The following is a 19,645-nucleotide window of genomic DNA, read 5'->3' on the forward strand; positions in this document are numbered from 1 at the left end:
AGCAATGTGAAGCTACGAGAAAACTATGTGAATCATTTGGTAACCTTACTGGTAGAAATTATCTTCACACTTGAGGCACACGGTTCCTTGGTCTGGATGTTTGGAGTCTTCTGTGAGGAACGACATCGTCAGTAGTTAAAAGTTAAAGTACAAATGATTGTCACACACACACGCACGCACGCACGCACGCACACACACACACACACACACGCACACACAGAGTGTGGCGAAATTAATCTCTGCATTTGACCCATCACACTTGATCACCCCCTGGGAGATGAGGGGAGCAGTGAGCAGCAGCGGTGGCTGCGCCTGGGAATAATTTTTGGTGATTTAACCCCCAATTCCAGGTAGGTGAACATACCATTTTTCCTTGAATTGCCGCCGGGCATACAGTATGCGCCTGCCTTGAATTACTGCCGGGTCAAAATCACGTTGCAAAATAATTAGCGCATGCTTAATATTACCGCCGGGTCAAACTCGTGACGTCAAAATGGAGGAGGCTGATTTCAATACCGGTAATTTGAAATCACATAAAGGGAAGAAGATTAAAAGCTATTCAGTAGGATTTAAGGTCCAAGCTATTGAATACCGGTATGCTAAAAAGAACAGTAAGCAGCTATGTTTTATTAATATACCTGTGGAGCCAACGGTCCGACAGACAGTCAGGGCACGCTGGACCCAAGATGGCGGCAAGGAGACGGCGAGCGAGCAGAGAAGCGACCTGGACTGAGGTTTTATTAAAAAATAAACAAAATCAAACTGCTCAAGCCATGTCCTCCCTTGGTGGTCCTGGGAACCCGCAAGACGATGGCTTGAGACCATCACAATACCGTAGTTGCGTGTTTCAAATATGAGTCATTAAATGACTCCCGCCTCCTGGTGGTACAGGGCGCTAGGGATCCTTCTTGCGACTACTCGGCTCAGAAGTGAAATGTGATGTGTGCTGGAGGAAGTAATAAAGGAAGATCTCCATCGAGACAGAGAGACTATTAAAACTGAAGAAAGATAAGGAAGACTTCTATTCACAAGTTATCGATGCTTTTGATCAGAAGGAACTGGCATGGACTATATTTATAAGTAAAGGTAAGACCATAATAACGTTTTTTTTTTATTAAATGTGCTTTTCATGATGATATCCTTACATCACACTCAAATTTGGCACCAGGACACCCTAGGCCGCAGTTCCATGATCGACTTTGTAGTTGTGTCATCGGATTTGCGGCCTTATGTTTTGGACACTCGGGTGAAGAGAGGGGCGGAGCTTTCAAAGACTTCTATGGAATTACAACGAAATGAACCCAGATTTCCCTCGCCCGGACGTGGGTCACCGGGGCCCCGCTCTGGAGCCAGGCCCGGAGTTGGGGCACGATGGCGAGCGCCTGGTGGTCGGGCCTGTTCCCATGGGGCCCGGCCGGGCACAGCCCGAAGAGGCAACGTGGGTCATCCCTCCAATGGGCTCACCACTCATAGGAGGGGCCATAGAGGTCGGGTGCATTGTGAGCTGGGCGGCAGCCGAAGGCAGGGCACTTGGCGGTCCGATCCTCGGCTACAGAAGCTAGCTCTTGGGACGTGGAACGTCACCTCACTGGGGGGGAAGGAGCCTGAGCTAGTGCGCGAGGTAGAGAAGTTCCGGCTGGATATAGTCGGACTCACCTCGACGCACAGCAAGGGCTCTGGAACCAGTTCTCTCGAGAGGGACTGGACCCTCTTCCACTCTGGCGTTGCCGGCAGTGAGAGGCGACGGGCTGGGGTGGCAATTCTGGTTGCCCCCCGGCTCAAAGCCTGTACGTTTGAGTTCAACCCAGTGGACGAGAGGGTAGCTTCCCTTCGCCTTCGGGTGGGGGGACGGGTCCTGACTGTTGTTTGTGCTTACGCACCAAACAGCAGTTCAGAGTACCCACCCTTTTTGGGTACACTCGAGGGAGTACTGGAAAGTACTCCTCCGGGTGATTCCCTTGTCCTACTGGGAGACTTCAACGCTCATGTTGGCAACGACAGTGAAACCTGGAGAGGCGTGATTGGGAAGAATGGTCGCCCGGATCTAAACCCGAGTGGTGTTTTGTTATTGGACTTTTGTGCTCGTCACAGTTTGTCGATAACAAACACCATGTTCAAACATAAGGGTGTCCATATGTGCACTTGGCACCAGGACACCCTAGGCCGCAGTTCCATGATCGACTTTGTAGTTGTGTCATCGGATTTGCGGCCTTATGTTTTGGACACTCGGGTGAAGAGAGGGGCGGAGCTTTCTACCGATCACCACCTGGTGGTGAGTTGGCTGCGATGGTGGGGGAGGATGCCGGACAGACCTGGCAGGCCCAAGCGCATTGTGAGGGTCTGCTGGGAACGTCTGGCAGAGTCTCCTGTCAGAGAGAGTTTCAATTCACACCTCCGGGAGAACTTTGAACATGTCACGAGGGAGGTGCGGGACATTGAGTCCGAGTGGACCATGTTCCGAACCTCTATTGTCGAGGCGGCTGATTGGAGCTGTGGCCGCAAAGTTGTTGGTGCCTGTCGTGGCGGTAATCCCAGAACCCGTTGGTGGACACCAGCAGTGAGGGATGCCGTCAAGCTGAAGAAGGAGTCCTATCGGGTTCTTTTGGCTCATAGGACTCCGGAGGCAGTGGACGGGTACCGACGGGCCAAGCGGTGTGCAGCTTTAGCGGTCGCGGAGGCAAAAACTCGGACATGGGAAGAGTTCGGGGAAGCTGGGGAAAACGACTTCCGGACGGCTGCGAAGCGATTCTGGACCACCATACGGCGCCTCAGGAAGGGGAAGCAGTGCACTATCAACACCGTGTATGGTGCGGATGGTGTTCTGCTGACTTCGACTGCGGATGTTGTGGATCGGTGGAGGGAATACTTCGAAGACCTCCTCAATCCCACCAACACGTCTTTCTTTGAGGAAGCGGTGCCTGGGGAATCTGTAGTGGACTCTCCTATTTCCGGGGCTGAGGTCGCTGAGGTAGTTAAAAAGCTCCTCGGCGGCAAGGCCCCGGGGGTGGATGAGATCCGCCCGGAGTTCCTTAAGGCTCTGGATGCTGTAGGGCTGTCTTGGTTGACAAGACTCTGCAGCATCGCGTGGACATCGGGGGCGGTACCTCTGGATTGGCAGACCGGGGTGGTGGTCCCTCTCTTTAAGAAGGGGGACCGGAGGGTGTGTTCCAACTATCGTGGGATCACACTCCTCAGCCTTCCCGGTAAGGTTTATTCAGGTGTACTGGAGAGGAGGCTTCGCCGGATAGTCGAACCTCGGATTCAGGAGGAACAGTGTGGTTTTCGTCCTGGTCGTGGAACTGTGGACCAGCTCTATACTCTCGGCAGGGTTCTTGAGGGTGCAGGGGAGTTTGCCCAACCAGTCTACATGTGCTTTGTGGACTTAGAGAAGGCATTCGACCGTGTCCCTCGGGAAGTCCTGTGGGGAGTGCTCAGAGAGTATGGGGTATCGGAATGTCTTATTGTGGCAGTCCGCTCCCTGTATGAGCAGTGTCAGAGCTTGGTCCGCATTGCTGGCAGTAAGTCGGACACGTTTCCAGTGAAGGTTGGACTCCGCCAAGGCTGTCCTTTGTCACCGATTCTGTTCATAACTTTTATGGACAGAATTTCTAGGCGCAGTCAAGGCGTTGAGGGGTTCCGGTTTGGTGGCCACGGGATTAGGTCTCTGCTTTTTGCAGATGATGTAGTCCTGATGGCTTCATCTGGCCGGGATCTTCAGCTCTCACTGGATCGGTTCGCAGCCGAGTGTGAAGCGACCGGAATGAGAATCAGCACCTCCAAGTCCGAGTCCATGGTTCTCGCCCGGAAAAGGGTGGAGTGCCATCTCCGGGTTGGGGAGGAGACCCTGCCCCAAGTGGAGGAGTTCAAGTACCTAGGAGTCTTGTTCACGAGTGGGGGAAGAGTGGATCGTGAGATCGACAGGCGGATCGGTGCGGCGTCTTCAGTAATGCGGACGTTGTATCGATCCGTTGTGGTGAAGAAGGAGCTGAGCCGGAAGGCAAAGCTCTCAATTTACCGGTCGATCTACGTTCCCATCCTCACCTATGGTCATGAGCTTTGGGTCATGACCGAAAGGATAAGATCACGGGTACAAGCGGCCGAAATGAGTTTCCTCCGCCGGGTGGCGGGGCTCTCCCTTAGAGATAGGGTGAGAAGCTCTGCCATCCGGGAGGAGCTCAACGTACAGCCGCTGCTCCTCCACATCGAGAGGAGCCAGATGAGGTGGTTCGGGCATCTGGTCAGGATGCCACCCGAACGCCTCCCTAGGGATGTGTTTAGGGCACGTCCAGCTGGTAGGAGGCCACGGGGAAGACCCAGGACACGTTGGAAGGACTATGTCTCCCGGCTGGCCTGGGAACGCCTCGGGATCCCCCGGGAAGAGCTAGACGAAGTGGCTGGAGATAGGGAAGTCTGGGCTTCCCTGCTTAGGCTGCTGCCCCCGCGACCCGACCTCGGATAAGCGGAAGATGATGGATGGATGGATGGACACTCAAATTTTTACTGCATGCCTTTGGTAAGTACCGGCGTGAGAAAAGGTTTTAAAATAATTAGCGCCCCGGCGGCAGTTCAAGGAAATACGGTAATAATGATGTGAAAGGGGGTTCAATTAAAACCAGATTAATGATTAATAATTCAGCGTAGAGTTGTCCTGATACCAAAATTATTTTGATACTTTTCGGGCAAAACGGTGGCTCAGGGGTTAGTGCATGTGCCTCACAATACGAAGGTCCCGATTAGTCCTGGGTTCAATCCCGGGCTCGGGATCTTTCTGTGTGGAGTTTACATGTTCTCCCCGTGACTGCGTGGGTGATCAGGGGTTAGTGCATGTGCCTCACAATACGAAGGTCCTGAGTAGTCCTGGGTTCAATCTCGGGCTCGGGATCGTTCTGTGTGGAGTTTGCATGTTCTCCCCGTGACTGCGTTGGTTCTACTCCGGCTTCCTCCCACCTCCAAAGACATGCACCTGGGGATAGGTTGATTGGCAACACTAAATGGTCCCTAGTGTGTGAATGTTGTCTGTCTAGCTGTGTTGGCCCTGCAATGATATGGCGACTTGTCCAGGGTGTAACCCGCCTTCCGCCCGAATGCAGCTGAGATAGGCTCCAGGCTCCAGCCCCCCCCCCCCCCCCCCCCACCCCCCGCCACCCCAAACGGGACAAGCGGTAGAAAAATGGACGGATGGACTTCTCTGTACTTTTCTAAATAAAGGGGACCGCCAAAAAATTGCATTATTTACTTTATTTTAACAAAACATCTTACAGTCCATTAAACGTGTGTTTATTATTGCAAGTGCGTCCTTAAATAAAATAGTGAACAAAAAAGACAACTTGTCTTTTATTAGTAAGTAAGAAAACAAAGGACCGGTACTTTTTGAGGCGGTATAGTACCGAATATGATTCATTAGTATCGCGCTACTATACTAATACCGTATACTGTACAACCGTAATTCAGTGTTTTTTTTTTTTCATTTATTAAGCGCAGTTAGACGAAAGGAAATAGGCGTCATCAATCGATCGAAGCGTGAACAGCCCTTTGGTTGCAGGGGGAAAGGGAGGAAAGGTGAGCCATCAAGTGGCCAAATGACACAAATACCAACACAGTCCTAACTTTATTTTCCTCCGGAAGATCCATCCATCCATCCATCCATTTTTTACCGCTTATTCCCTTTGGGGTCGCTGGTGCCTATCTCAGCTACAATCGGGCGGAAGGCAGCCTACACCCTGGAAAAGTCACCAACTCTTAGCAGGGCCAGCACAAATAGACAGACAACATTCACACTCACATTCACACACTAGGGACCATTTAGTGTTGCCAATCAACCTATCCCCAGGTGCATGTCTTTGGAAGTGGGAGGAAGCCGGAGTACCCGGAGGGAACCCACGCAGTCAAGGTGAGAACCGGAAGATCAAATATGTTGTATTCAGCATTCTTGAAGTGGCCAAAAAACATTTTTTGGAAGGAATTTTCGAGTTGGACAGCACGGTGGTACAGGGGTTGGTGCATGTGCCAAACAATACGAAGGTCCTGCGTTTGATTCCCAGGCTCGAGGTCTTTCTGTGTTGAGTTTACATGTTCTCCCCGTTCCGGGTACTCCGATCCCCTCCAAGGTTTCTTGTTGTCCCATTGGGTCGAGTTTTCCGCCGCCCAGATGTGGTATCTGAGCAGAGGATGTCGTTGTGGCTTGTGCAGCCCTTTGAGACACTCGTGATTTAGGGCTATATAAAGTAAACATTGATTGATCGATTGATTGAACTCTCCCCACCCCCCTGTTGCGAGTTTGTGTGATTATATGTAAAATGTTTGTGTGCTATGGCAAATTAGGTTTTTTCCCTTGGACCCAATCTGGACCCCCTACCGAGGGTCCAGACTTTGATATTTTTTGTTACTCTTCCCCCCTTCCCCAATAGCACCTTTTTTGTTTAAGAAGCGATATAAGTGGCTGATCCGTTGGCTGTCCGGTTCATGTCTCTCTGTAATGTATGTTTGCTCTTAGCGGGACTGTGCTGAAAATGTAATTTCAGTTCTTCTATGTCTTGTACAAACCACATTTCCATATGAGTTGGGAAATTGTGTTAGATGTAAATATAAACAGAATACGCTGATTTGCAAATCATTTTCAACTCATATTCAGTTGAGTATGCTTCAAAGACAACATATTTGATGTTCAAACTGATAAACATTTTTTTTGCAAATAATCATAATCATTAACTTTCGAATTTGATGCCAGCAACACGTCACAAAGAAGTTGGGAAAGGTGGCAATATATACTGACAAAGGTGAGGAATGCTCATCAAACACTTATTTGGAACATCCCACAGGTGTGCAGGCTAATTGGGACGAGGTGGGTGCCATGATTGGGTATAAAAACAGCTTCCCAAAAAATGCTCAGTCTTTCACAAGAAAGGATGGGGCGAGGTACACCCCTTTGTCCACAACTGCGTGAGCAAATAGTCAAACAGTTTAAGAACAACGTTTCTCAAAGTGCAATTGCAAGAAATTTAGGGATTTCAACATCTACGGTCCATAATATCATCAAAAGGTTCAGAGATTCTGGAGAAATCACTCCACATAAGCGGCATGGCCGGAAACCAACATTGAGTGACCGTTACCTTCAATCCCTCAGACGGCACTGTATCAAAAACCGACATCTCTAAAGGATATCACCACATGGGCTCAGGAACACTTCAGAAAACCACTGTCACTAAATACAGTTCGTTGTTACATCTGTAAGTATGAGTTAAAACTCTACTATGCTAAGCAAAAGCCATTCATCAACAACATCCAGAAACGCCGCCGGCTTCTCTGGGCCCGAGATCATCTAAGATGGACTGATGCAAAGTGGAAAAGTGTTCTGTGCTCTGACGAGTCCACATTTCAAAATTGTTTTTGGACCTTTTCGACATCGTGTCATCCGGACCAAAGGGGAAGCGAACCATCCAGTCTGTTATCGACACAAAGTTCAAAAGCCAGAATCTGTGATGGTATGGGTGTGCATTTGTGCCCAAGGCATGGGTAACACATCTGTGAAGGCACCATTAATGCTGAAAGGTACATACAGGTTTTGGAACAAAATATGCTGCCATTTAAGCGCCGTCGTTTTCATGGACGCCCCTGCTTATTTCAGCAAGACAATGCCAAGCCACATTCAGCACGTGTTACAACAGCGTGGCTTCGTAAAAAAAGAGTGCAGGTACTTTCCTGGCCTGCCTGCCTGCAGTCCAGACTTGTCTCATCGAAAATGTGTGGCGCATTATGAAGTGTAAAATACGACAGCGGAGACTCCGGACTGTTGAATGACTGAAGCTCTACATAAAACAAGAATGGGAAAGAATTCCACTTTCAAAGCTTCAACAATTAGTTTCTTCAGTTCCCAAACGTTCATTGAGTGTTCTTAAAAGAAAAGGTGATGTAACACAGTGGTGAACATGCCCTTTCCCAACTACTTTGGCACGTGTTGCAACCATGAAATTATAAGTTAATTATTATTTGCAAAAAAAAAATAAAGTTTGAGTTTTAACATCAAATATCTTGTCGTTGTAGTATATTCAACTGAATATGGGTTGAAAAGGACTTGCAAATCATTGTATTCCGTTTATATTTACATCTTACACAATTTCCCAACTTATATGGAAACGGGGTTGGTACATGTTAAAGAATGGACAATAAACAGCATCTTGACTCTTGAACACTGCACATTAAGCATTCTTACACAAGAAAAAGAACAAAATGTGAGCAAAACGTTAGTTACTCAAATGCGATTTTCGTTTACTCTTTAAACCAAAAGCATAACTGCTCTCTTCATCTAAGACGTCCAACACAAACTTAGAAACACACATTAAGGTGAGTTGAGTTCACATAACCATTACCAACTGCTCCCAGACAACACACAAGTCATTTTTTTTTTTTTTGTCAAGGTATGGACAGATGCTGGTTTTTTTACTGTAGGTAGAGAAAAGAATAACATTATAGGGGTGGGCCAAAGAAAAGGCAAAGTAAATACTAAATATAAATAGTAGCTGCAGGGACCCCTAGAGGGGTCTGCAGCTAAATAACTTTACCATGAATTGATTAACGTGGACCCCGACTTAAACAAGTTGAAAATCTTATTCGGTGTTACCATTTAGTGGTCAATTGTATGGAATATGTACTGTACAATCTACTAATAGAAGTTTCAATCATTTAATCGAGAGTAACTAGTGGTTAGAGTGTCCATTCTGAAAGCGGTAGGTCGTGAGTTCAAACCCCCGGCCGAGTCATACCAAAGACTATAAAAATGGGACTCATTACCTCCCTGCTCTACACTCAGCATCAAGGGTTGGAATTGGGGGTTAAATCACCAAAAAGTGATTCCCGGGTGTGGCCACCGCTGCTGCTCACTGTTCCCCTCACCTACCAGAGGGCGATCCAGGGTCATGGGTCAAATGCAGAGAATAATCTCGCCACAGCTAGAGTGTGTATTGGTACTTTAACTTGAACTTAACCTACTACATTTTAATTGTGTCCAACATGTTGCACATAAACTACTGAAAAACCATTCATATCTGTAGTAAGTATTTTATCATTATAAACCATCAGTAAATTAAACTTTTTATTTTTTAGCAAAATGATGGTAGTTTTTGCTATTTCTACTTCTTTTGCTTACTGCTCAGTAACTGCACGTTTACCATGAATTGATTAACGTGGACCCCGACTTAAACAAGTTGAAAAACTTATTGTGGTGTTACCATTTAGTGGTCAATTGTACGGAATATGTACTGAACTGTCACGGCTCGGACACACACAAGTGCGCAATCTGTCGGGAGCCGCGCTGCGCGCGTCATCCGGCGCGCCTCTGACCGCGCGCATGTCACTCAAGCCGCGGCAGGCAGCTGCGCTCCATCTGTAATCAACGCAGCCGGCACTAATGAAAGAGAGGACTACAAGAACCCCCGCCACCAGTGATCCTTTGCCAGAACGTAGCAACTGTACCGTAAGCTCGTCTCCAGCATCCTAGTTGAATTTTTGATCCTGATCTCTGTGTCTTTTCCATGCGTTAATTGTCGTGTCTCTCCTCACCCCGCAGCTCCCTGTGTGCGTTCCCGAGCCACGCTGTGTGTCGTGTGCTTTTTGGATTCCCCTTGTCTTCCTCTGGCTTCCTGGTTTTCGATCCCTTGCTCGCCCCCGGACAAACGACGACTCTCTCCTGCCTCTCGACCACGCTTCCGCCTTGGAATTCCCTACCTACCTTGCCCGCGCCTGACAGCTCAGCTCCTCTCAACGCGCACCTCCAACACTTGCGGTAAATAACACCTCCCGTTAAATTCCACACATAGTCTTGCACCCATTTCATCTTTGTTACATACATATCAGATTTGACATGTGTGTGTGTGTGTGTGTGTGTGTGTGTATATATATATATATATATATACTATAGTTTTGTATAATATATCATATCAAATAATATATTATATAAATTATATTGAAATATTATTGTATAGATACCAGGAAGGCGTTGGTGTGGAGGATGCTATCCTTTACCTGCTGCATCGAGCCCACTCACACCTGGATAAGGGAAATGGCACTGTGAGGATCCTGTTCCTGGACTTCTCGAGTGCCTTTAATACCATCCAGCCCCGCCTCCTTCAGGACAAGCTCTACAAAATGCAAGTGGACCCCCTGCCTGGTTGCCTGGATTTCGAACTACCTCACCGACAGGCCACAGTACGTCAGACTGAAGGACATCACGTCTGACACTGTGATCAGCAGCACCGGAGCACCGCAGGGAACGGTGCTGGCCCCTCTTCTCTTCACCCTGTACACCGCTGACTTCTGCTACAACTCAGAGCTGTGTCACATCCAGAAGTACGCGGATGACACAGCCATCGTCGGGTGCATCAGGGACGGCAGAGAGGAGGAGTTTCGGACCCTGGTGAGGGACTTTGTTGTCTGGTGCCACACAAACCTCTTGCAGCTCAATCCGTCAAAGACCAAGGAACTGGTCATTGACTTTGGGAGGTCGAGTCCACGGTCACAACCTATTGTGATCGAGGGAGTTGAGGTACAGACCGTGGACTCATTCAAGTACCTCGGGGTTTGGGTGGACAATAAGCTGGACTGGACTGTTAACACGGACCACCAGTACAAGAAAGGACAGAGCAGGCTGTACTTCCTCAGGAGACTGCACTTCTTCAACATTTGTAGAAAACTCCTGTGGATGTGCTACCAGTCTGTGGTTGCCAGTGTTCTGTTCTACATGGTAGTGTGCTGGGGGGGCAGTACATCTAAGGACAGCTCCAGACTTGAGGAACTGATCAGGCGGGCCGGTTCTACAATCGGAATGAAACTGGACTCACTGGTGACAGTGGCAGAGAAGAGGACTGTGGACAAACTAGTGAGCATCCTGGATGATGCCAGTCACCCTCTGCATAGCGTTATCAGTAGCCAGAGGAGCCTGTTCAGTGCTAGACTGCTTCATCCTAAGTGCAGGACTAATAGACTCAAGAACTCTTTTGTCCCACACGCCATTAGACTGTACAACTCCTCTCTGGGACGGGGGACGGGGGTTATTAGGATGACAGGGGATGCAAAACATTAACAGTGTAATACGTTTTCATAACATGGTCACTACTGCCTACTTTGTCTTGTTATATTCTTATTTTACTGTTATATTGTTATTCCCATGGTTTTTATTCTTTTTGTAATATTTCTCTATTTTGTTTCCTTTTAAACCCCCATTATTTACTTTTTACTTTTTTCTTTAAATAGATCTCAACTCTGTACACTGCTGCTGGAATTTTAATTTTCCTGAAGGAACTCTCCTGAAAGAATCAATAAAGTACTATCTATCTATCTAGATATATATTATATTATATATATACATACAGCATTAGATATATCCTTGTTAAAATAAAGACTCCCCAGGCTCTAAGCTTTTCCCAGTCTCTGTGCCTTCTCCCTGAAACCTTCACAGTACGTTCTGGCCATGTCAGAACCAGACGGCACAGGAAGAGGTCGCCCCACTTCCTCTCCCCAACACACCACTACCCCTGATCTTCCCACCATGCACACTATCCTCCAGCAGCACCAGTCCCGTTTTGATGACTTGGAGACCCAGCTTAATGCTGCCTTTGCCACCCTGCTGTCAAGGCTGGACACCATTGAGCCAAGAACCCCCCCTCCACCTGCGCCGGGTACGGGTGCCTCCGCGACTGCGGCAACATGGGACACCTCCCTCACCCGAGAACCCAAGATTGCCATCCCAAAAACATTTGAGGGAGATTTTGAACTCTGCCGGGGATTTTTGGTTCAGTGTGAGCTTATATTTCAGCACCAGCCCTCCCGCTACTCCTCTGTTGGGGCCAAGATTGCCTTCCTGTTCTCCCTCCTGTCAGGCAGAGCACTGCGATGGGCCACAGCGGTGATTGACCAAAGCAGCGGACTCGGAACTGACTACTCAGCCTTCCGCTCAGAGTTCCGGGCTGTGTTTGACCACCCAGTGGACGGGGGGGGGGGGATGCCGCCTCCTGCCTCCACTCGATTCAGCAGGGCTCCCGCTCTGTGGCCGAATACACCCTGGAGTTTCGCACCCTCGCAGCTGACAGCGGGTGGGGGGATAAGGCGCTCCAGAGCGCGTTCCGACGCGGGCTCAGTGACGCAGTAAAGGACGGACTTTTAAGGGACCGCCCGACGTCCTACCGGGCCTTAATTGACCTCGCGCTCCATATGGACCAGAGACTTATCGAGCGAGCTGCTGAGCGAGCGCACAGCAGCCCAAGTCCAAGTCCCCGAACCAGACCGCACGCTGCCATGTGGCCACCACTACCTGCCCTTGGGGCCACCAGCACGGACAATCCCATGCAACTAGGCAGATCCCGCCTAGCAGCCGAAGAACAGGAGAGGCACTTCCAGCAACACCTCTGTCTCTACTGCAGGGTGGCAGATCATGTGATCAGGAACTGCCCGATACGGCCAAAAGACAAGGCTCACTAGTCAGGGGAATCCTAGTGAGCCATACATCCGTACCCCGCAAGCGGAGGAATCCTGGCATCCTCTTCCCAGCGACCTTGTCATGGAACTCCAAGAACCTAACTATCGGGGCCTACCTGGATTTTGGAGCGGACGACAGCCTTTTGGATCGGGAGTTTGCTCGACAAGCGGGTATACAGCTCCTACCGCTTGAGACCCCCTTACCGGATCAAGCCCTGGACGGACACCCCCTTGGTCCCATAACCCACAGGACGGAACCCCTCTCACTTAACCCTCTCTGGGAACCACACTGAGACCATTAGCCTCTGGGTTTTGGATGCTCCCATTGCCCCCCTAGTTCTTGGTCGCTCTTGGCTGTGCAAGCACGAGCCCCACATTGCCTGGTCCACAGGCAAGATCCTGGCCTGGAGCGCTACATGTCACGCTAACTGCCTGGGATCCGCAGTTCCTCCGAGTGTCAGCCCCAAGGCCACCGTACCTCCCAAGGACCTCACTAATGTTCCCCTTGTCTATCATGACCTTGCCGAGGTCTTCAACAAGGAACAGGCACTCTCCCTTCCCCCGCATCGACCATATGATTGCGCCATAGACCTTGTGCCCAATGCTGTCCTCCCATCTAGTCGACTATACAATCTGTCCCTACCCGAAAAGAAGGCGATGCAGGAATACATTTCTGACTCTCTTGCTTCCGGCATCATTACCCCCTCTAAGTCCCCGGTGGCGGCAGGATTCTTCTTTGTGGGCAAGAAGGATGGATCTCTACGCCCGTGTATTGACTACCGTCAACTAAATAATACCACAATCAAGAACAAATACCCTCTCCCACTCCTGAGCTCTTCCTTTGAGCCCCTCGCTCCCGCCACAGTTTTTAGTAAATTGGATCTCCGCAACGCATACCACCTGGTACGCATCAGGAAGGGGGATGAATGGAAGACAGCTTTCAACACACACCTGGGGCACTTCGAATACAGGGTGATGCCCTTCGGCCTGACGAATGCCCCGGCGGGTTTTCAGGCCCTGGTAAACTATGTACTGCGAGACATGCTGGACCAGTTTGATGTAGTGTACCTTGATGACATTCTCATTTTTTCAAAAACCCTACAGGAACACAAACACCATGTCCGACTGGTTCTGCAGCGCCTACTAGAGAACCGTCTGTTCGTCAAGGCCGAGAAGTGAGTTCCACAAATCCTCAGTTAACTTTCTCGGTCATATTGTTCAAGAACGACACATCAAGGCGGGCCCCAAAAAGGTTGAGGCGGTAACACAGGGGCCACAGCCCTCCACAAGGACGGAATTTAGACGTTTTCTGGGCTTCGCAGGATTCTACCGCCGCTTCATAAATGACTTCAGTAAGGTGGCCGCCCCTCTCCATTCCCTCACTTCCACCCTCATCCCATTTCAATGGACCAAAGAAGCCAATGTGTCTTTCCAAAGGCTGAAGAGGAGCTTCACCTCTTCACCGGTACTCGTCCACCCCGATCCTGATTGTCCATTTATCGTCGAGGTGGACGCATCAGATTCAGGCATCGGGGCGGTACTCTCCCAGCGTGCCCAAGGGAATAATGTCTTACATCCATGTGCATTTTTTTCCAGAAGACTCACACCATCGGAGCGCAACTATGACGCAGGTAATCGGGAACTGCTGGCAGTACACGACGCTCTTTCTGATTGGAGACACTGGCTGGAGGGGGCAAAGCATCCATTCCTGGTACTCACCGATCATCGCAACCTCATCCACATTTGTTCTGCCAAGAGACGTAATGACCGTCAGGCACATTGGACACATTTTTTTAGTAGATTTGACTACACGCTCTCTTATAGACCAGGCTCCCGCAACACAAAGGCTGATGCCCTCTCCAGACAGTTCTCGGAGGAGACCATCAACACACCTTCAGCCGAACCCATTCTCCCCCCTGCCCGGGAGGTGGGGATGATCACCTGGGAGATTGAGGCACGGGTAAGAGCGGCACTTCTCAAAAACCCAGGTCCGGGTGGTGGACCCCCCAACAGACTGTTTGTTCCACCTGACCTTCGTTCCAAAGTACTAGACTGGGGTCACTCCAGTGTCTTCGCTTGCCACCCGGGGTCTACCGCTCTCTATCTTTCATCCAACGCTCATTCTGGTGGCCATCTATGGAGACTGACACCAGAAAGTTCATCGCTGCTTGTTGGACGTGCGCTCGCAACAAGGCTTCCCACAGCCCTCCGGCGGGACTCTAATGCCCCCTACCTATTCCTGGTCGACCCTGGTCTCATATTGTTCTGGACTTTGTGACCGGATTCCCCGCTTCTCAAGGTAACACCATTATCGTAACCATAATCGATAGATTCTCCAAGGCTGCACATTTTGTCCCACTCCCCAAGCTTCCCTCCGCAGCTGAGACTGCCGACCTGCTCATCCAACACGTGGTCAAACTCCACGGCATTCCCCAGGACATACTCTCTGACCGTGGCCCCCAGTTCACCTCCCGCGTGTGGCAGTCTTTCTGCAAAGGAATTGGTGCTACAGTCAGCCTCACCTCTGGATATCACCCACAGAGTAACGGACAAGCGGAGAGAGCCAACCAGGGGTTAGAGATAATGCTCCGCTGTGTTGCCGCCCGCCAACCCTCTCAACGGAGCAGATACTTACCCTGGGTGGAGTACGCCTTCAATTCCATGACCAGTTCCGCCACAGGTATGTCCCCTTTCGAGTGCTCTCTGGGCTACCAACCACCAATGTTTTCTCAGCAAGAGGTCGAGGCAGCGGTACCCTCCACTCGGGCCCACCTTAAACGCTGCCGAAAGGTCTGGAAGACTGCCCGGACTGCCTTAGTGAAGAAATCGGACAGGATGCGCCGCAACGCCGACCGGCACCGCATCCCGGCACCGTCCTACCAGCAGGTGATGTTAAGGGCCAAAGACCTCCACCTCAAGGTACAGCCCTCTAAATTGGCACCCCGCTACGTGGGATCTTTCCCCATCAATGCCATAGTCAACCCTGCTGCCGTTCGTCTCTCTCTCCCATCTTCCATGAAGATCCACACAGTTTTTCACGTGTCCCAAATCAAGCCTGTGTCCATCAGCCTTCTCTCACCCCCCACCCCTTCCCCCCCTCCTCCCGGGGTTCTCAAGAGCGGTGATCAGGTGTGGACAGTGAAGGAGATTCTCAGGGTTCGTCGACAAAGTAGGGGGTTGGTCTACCTGGTCGACTGGGAAGGCTATGGACCGGAGGACCGATCCCGGGTGCCAGCCTCCTACCTCGCGGACCCCTCTCTCCTTGAGGATTTTTACCGTGCCAATCCGGATGCACCCCGTAGCTCGTTGGGAGTCTCTCATAAGGTGGGGGATCCTGTCACGGCTAGGACACACACAAGTGTGCAATCTGTCGGGAGCCCATCCGGCGCACCTCTGACCGCGCGCATATCATTCAAGCCGCGGCAGGCAGCTGCGCTCCATCTGTAATCAACGCAGCCGGCACTAATGAAAGAGAGGACTACAAGAACCCCCGCCACCAGTGATCCTTTGCCAGAACGTAGCAACTGTACCGTAAGCTCGTCTCCAGCATCCTAGTTGAATTTTTGATCCTGATCTCTGTCTTTTTCCAAGCGTTAATTGTCGTGTCTCTCCTCACCCCGCAGCTCCCTGTGTGCGTTCCCGAGCCACGCTGTGTGTCGTGTGCTTTTTGGATTCCCCTTGTCTTCCTCCGGCTTCCTGGTTTTCGATCCCTTGCTCGCCCCCGGACAAACGACGACTCTCTCCTGCCTCTCGACCACGCTTCCGCCTTGGACTTCCCTACCTGCCTTGCCCGCACCTGACAGCTCAGCTCCTCTCAACACGCACCTCCAACACTTGCGGTAAATAACACCTCCCGTTAAATTCCAAACACAGTCTTGCACCCATTTCATCTTTGTTACATACACATCAGATTTGACGTGTGTGTATATATAAATATATATATATATATATATAGTATAATATTATATAATAATATAGTTTTGTATAATATATTATATCAAATAATATATTATTGTATGGATATATATATATATATATATATATACATACAGCGTTAGATATATCCTTGTTAAAATAAAGACGCCCCAGGCTGTAAGCTTTTCCCTGTCTCTGTGCCGTCTCCTTCTCCCTGAAACCTTCACATGAACTGTGCAATCTAGTAATAAAAGTATCAATCAATCAAAACGCATCCTTACACGATTCCATTAGCTATTACAGGACATATATGGTGGGTGTAATGACTATATTCACCAGCAGAGGGAGCTCTGACAACACACATAAACGTACCTTACTATGTTTTGTGTTAAAACTTTTTTTTTTACCAGGCACATATTTCATTATCTATGAAAGTATTTAAAAAACAAATTTGTGTGTGTATTAGTTTGTTTGTTTTGTTTAGTCTTTATTTGAAGGGACAAAGCACAGAAACATTAAACTCAAAGACAGATATGTTGGACTCTCACACCTGTCACCAATCATGTCACTGTTATTTAAAGTCTGTCTTTTTCTGTTGGTCGGAGTGGCGACAATAACTCTGTTGGACTTCTGCTACCCATGTTACCATCGTTCCATGCCAAGTGAGTTTTGTCTATTTTTAATGTCACAGTAAGTGTTTTCGTTTTCATGTCCATAGTTTTTGCCCAAGTGCTAGTTTATTGTTTTCAAAGCCAAGTTTGTGCTCCGCCTTGTGCGCGCCTTTCGCTTGCAGCCTTTCCTTTTTTATAGTAAAATTAAATCATGTCCCTACCTTCACGTCATGTCCACTCCAATTTCTTTGCATCTCTGGAAAACAAACCCTGCCAAAGTCCACATCCTGACAGATTGTCGCCACCATTACCAACAGAAAAAGACAGGCTTTAAATAACAGTGACATGATTGGTGACAGGTGTGTGAGTCCAAACGTGGAACAGGTCAAACTAATGGGTAACCGTGGAAACGAGACAAAGGAGTGAAAAAGCAGGAACTAAAAAGAGTCCAAAAACCAAACAGAACACAACTTAAACAAAACATGATCCCAGACATGACATATGTTCTGTACCAGATTATAGCTAAACAGCTAATTTCCATCTGCAGTCCCTGGCTACCTAAATTAAAGGAATACAAAAATCATGCAATAAAATTATGACAAATCATACTGTAGCATGTAATTAAAGGCCTACTGAAATGAGATTTTCTTATTTAAACGGGGATAGCAGGTCCATTCTATGTGTCATACTTGATCATTTCGCGATATTGCCATATTTTTGCTGACAGGATTTAGTAGAGAACATCAACGATAAAGTTCGCAACTTTTGGTCGCTAATAAAAAAGCCTTGCCTGCATCGGAAGTAGCAGACGATGTGCGCGCGACGTCACGGGTTGTGGAGCTGCTCACATCCTCACATTGTTTATAATCATGGCCACCAGCAGCGAGAGTGATTCGGACCGAGAAAGCGACAATTTTTCCATTAATTGGAGCGAGGATGAAAGATTTGTGGATGACGATATTGAGAGTGAAGGGCAAGAAAAAAAAACATTAAAATAAATAAAAAGACAGGGCAGTGGGAGCGATTCAGATGTTATTAGACACATTTACTAGGAAAATTCTGGAAAATCCCTTATCTGTTTATTGTGTTACTAGTGTTGTAGTGAGATTATACTGTCGTACCTGAAAGTCAGAGGGGTGTGGCCACGGGTGTGGTGACCGCCATTGTCTCTGAGGGAAGCCACGCAGCTTCCTCTTTGACAGCTGCATGAGGAACGATCGATGCAAGCTGCGCTCATGTCTACGGTAAGAGCTGACTTATTACCACAATTTTTTCACCGAAACCTGCCAGTTGACATGTGGTCGGGAGCCATGTTCGCTTGACCGCTCTGTTGAATAGTAAAGCTTCACCTTCGGGAATGTACACAAGGAAACACGAGCTGTGTTTGTGTTGCTAAAGGCAGCCGCAATACACCGCTTCCCACCTCCATCTTTCTTTTTTGTAGTCTCCATTATTAATTGAACAAATTGCAAAAGATTCAGCAACACAGATGTTCAAAATACTGTGTAATTATGCGATTAAAGCAGACTATTTATAGCTGGGATCGGGCTGGAAAACAATGTCCGCTACAATCCGAGACGTCACGTGCACGCCCCATCATACGCGTCATAATACTGACGTTTTCAACAGGATACTTCGCGCAAAATTTAAAATTGCAATTTAGTAAACTAAAAAGGCCGTATTGGCATGTGTTGCAATGTTAAGATTTCATCATTGATATATAAACTATCAGACTGCGTGGTCGGTAGTAGTGGGTTTCAGTAGGCCTTTAAATTGAGAAAAGTCATGAAATGCCCTTTCATGGACACATACTTAATATACAATACAACCACACCTCATTTACATCATCACACAGAGACAATGTTCACATCTGTCATCATTTGTAAAAAAAAAAAACAATATTTATATATAATATGGTTGATTGGCAACACTAAATGGTCCCTAGTGTGTGAATGTTGTCTGTGTTGGCCCTGTGATGAGGTGGCGACTTGTCCAGTGTGTACGCAGCCTTCCGTCCGAATTCAGCTGAGATAGGCTCCAGCAACCCAAAATGGGACAAGCGGTAGAAAATGGATGGATGGATATTATATATAATATTTATAATATATATAAATGTGTAGAAGTCAGTGTTCAAAAACAAGAAAAAAAATTATACAAAAACTGAGGGTATTTTACTTGAACTAAGCAAAATTATCTGCCAATAGAAAAGGAAATTCGGCTTGTCAAGTCTTTCCAAAACAAGCAAAATTAGCTAACCTCAATGAACCCTAAAATAAGTATATTCTCACTAATAACAAGTGCATTTTTCTAGGTAGAAAAAAAAATGAGACCATTTTGCTCAATATGTTGAAAAATATTCTTAAATGAAGTAAATGCTAGTGCCGTTATCTTGATATAATGATGTGGGCTCAGCATCATGATTTTTTTTTTTAATTTTTGAAGTAAGAAATTATTACTTTAGAAAAGTGAATTTATACTTGTGAGTGTTAATGACACAGCTTTGCGACACTTGATATTCTAGTTTCAAGCATGTTTTACTCAATATAGGTCCTAAAATCTCAGCAACAAGCTGTAATATCTTACTGAGATCATTTAGGACCAAACCACTTAAAACAAGTAAAACACTAACATAAAATCTGCTTAGTGAGAAGAAA

At 48.1% G+C, this 19,645-nt stretch overlaps 1 protein-coding gene across 1 annotated transcript in view; it reads right to left on the reverse strand.

Annotated features, from left to right (window-relative positions):
* Nucleotides 1-19,645, reverse strand: part of pcsk5b (proprotein convertase subtilisin/kexin type 5b) — a 305,406-nt gene that overhangs the window by 32,349 nt on the left and 253,412 nt on the right. Inside the window, exon 25 of the mRNA XM_061902184.1 lies at nucleotides 50-110. Coding sequence (XP_061758168.1) covers nucleotides 50-110 — 61 coding nt within the window. The remainder of the gene's footprint in view (nucleotides 1-49; nucleotides 111-19,645) is intronic.

Source organism: Nerophis ophidion, linkage group LG01 (genome assembly GCF_033978795.1).
Source record: "Nerophis ophidion isolate RoL-2023_Sa linkage group LG01, RoL_Noph_v1.0, whole genome shotgun sequence".
Lineage (NCBI taxonomy): Eukaryota > Metazoa > Chordata > Actinopteri > Syngnathiformes > Syngnathidae > Nerophis > Nerophis ophidion.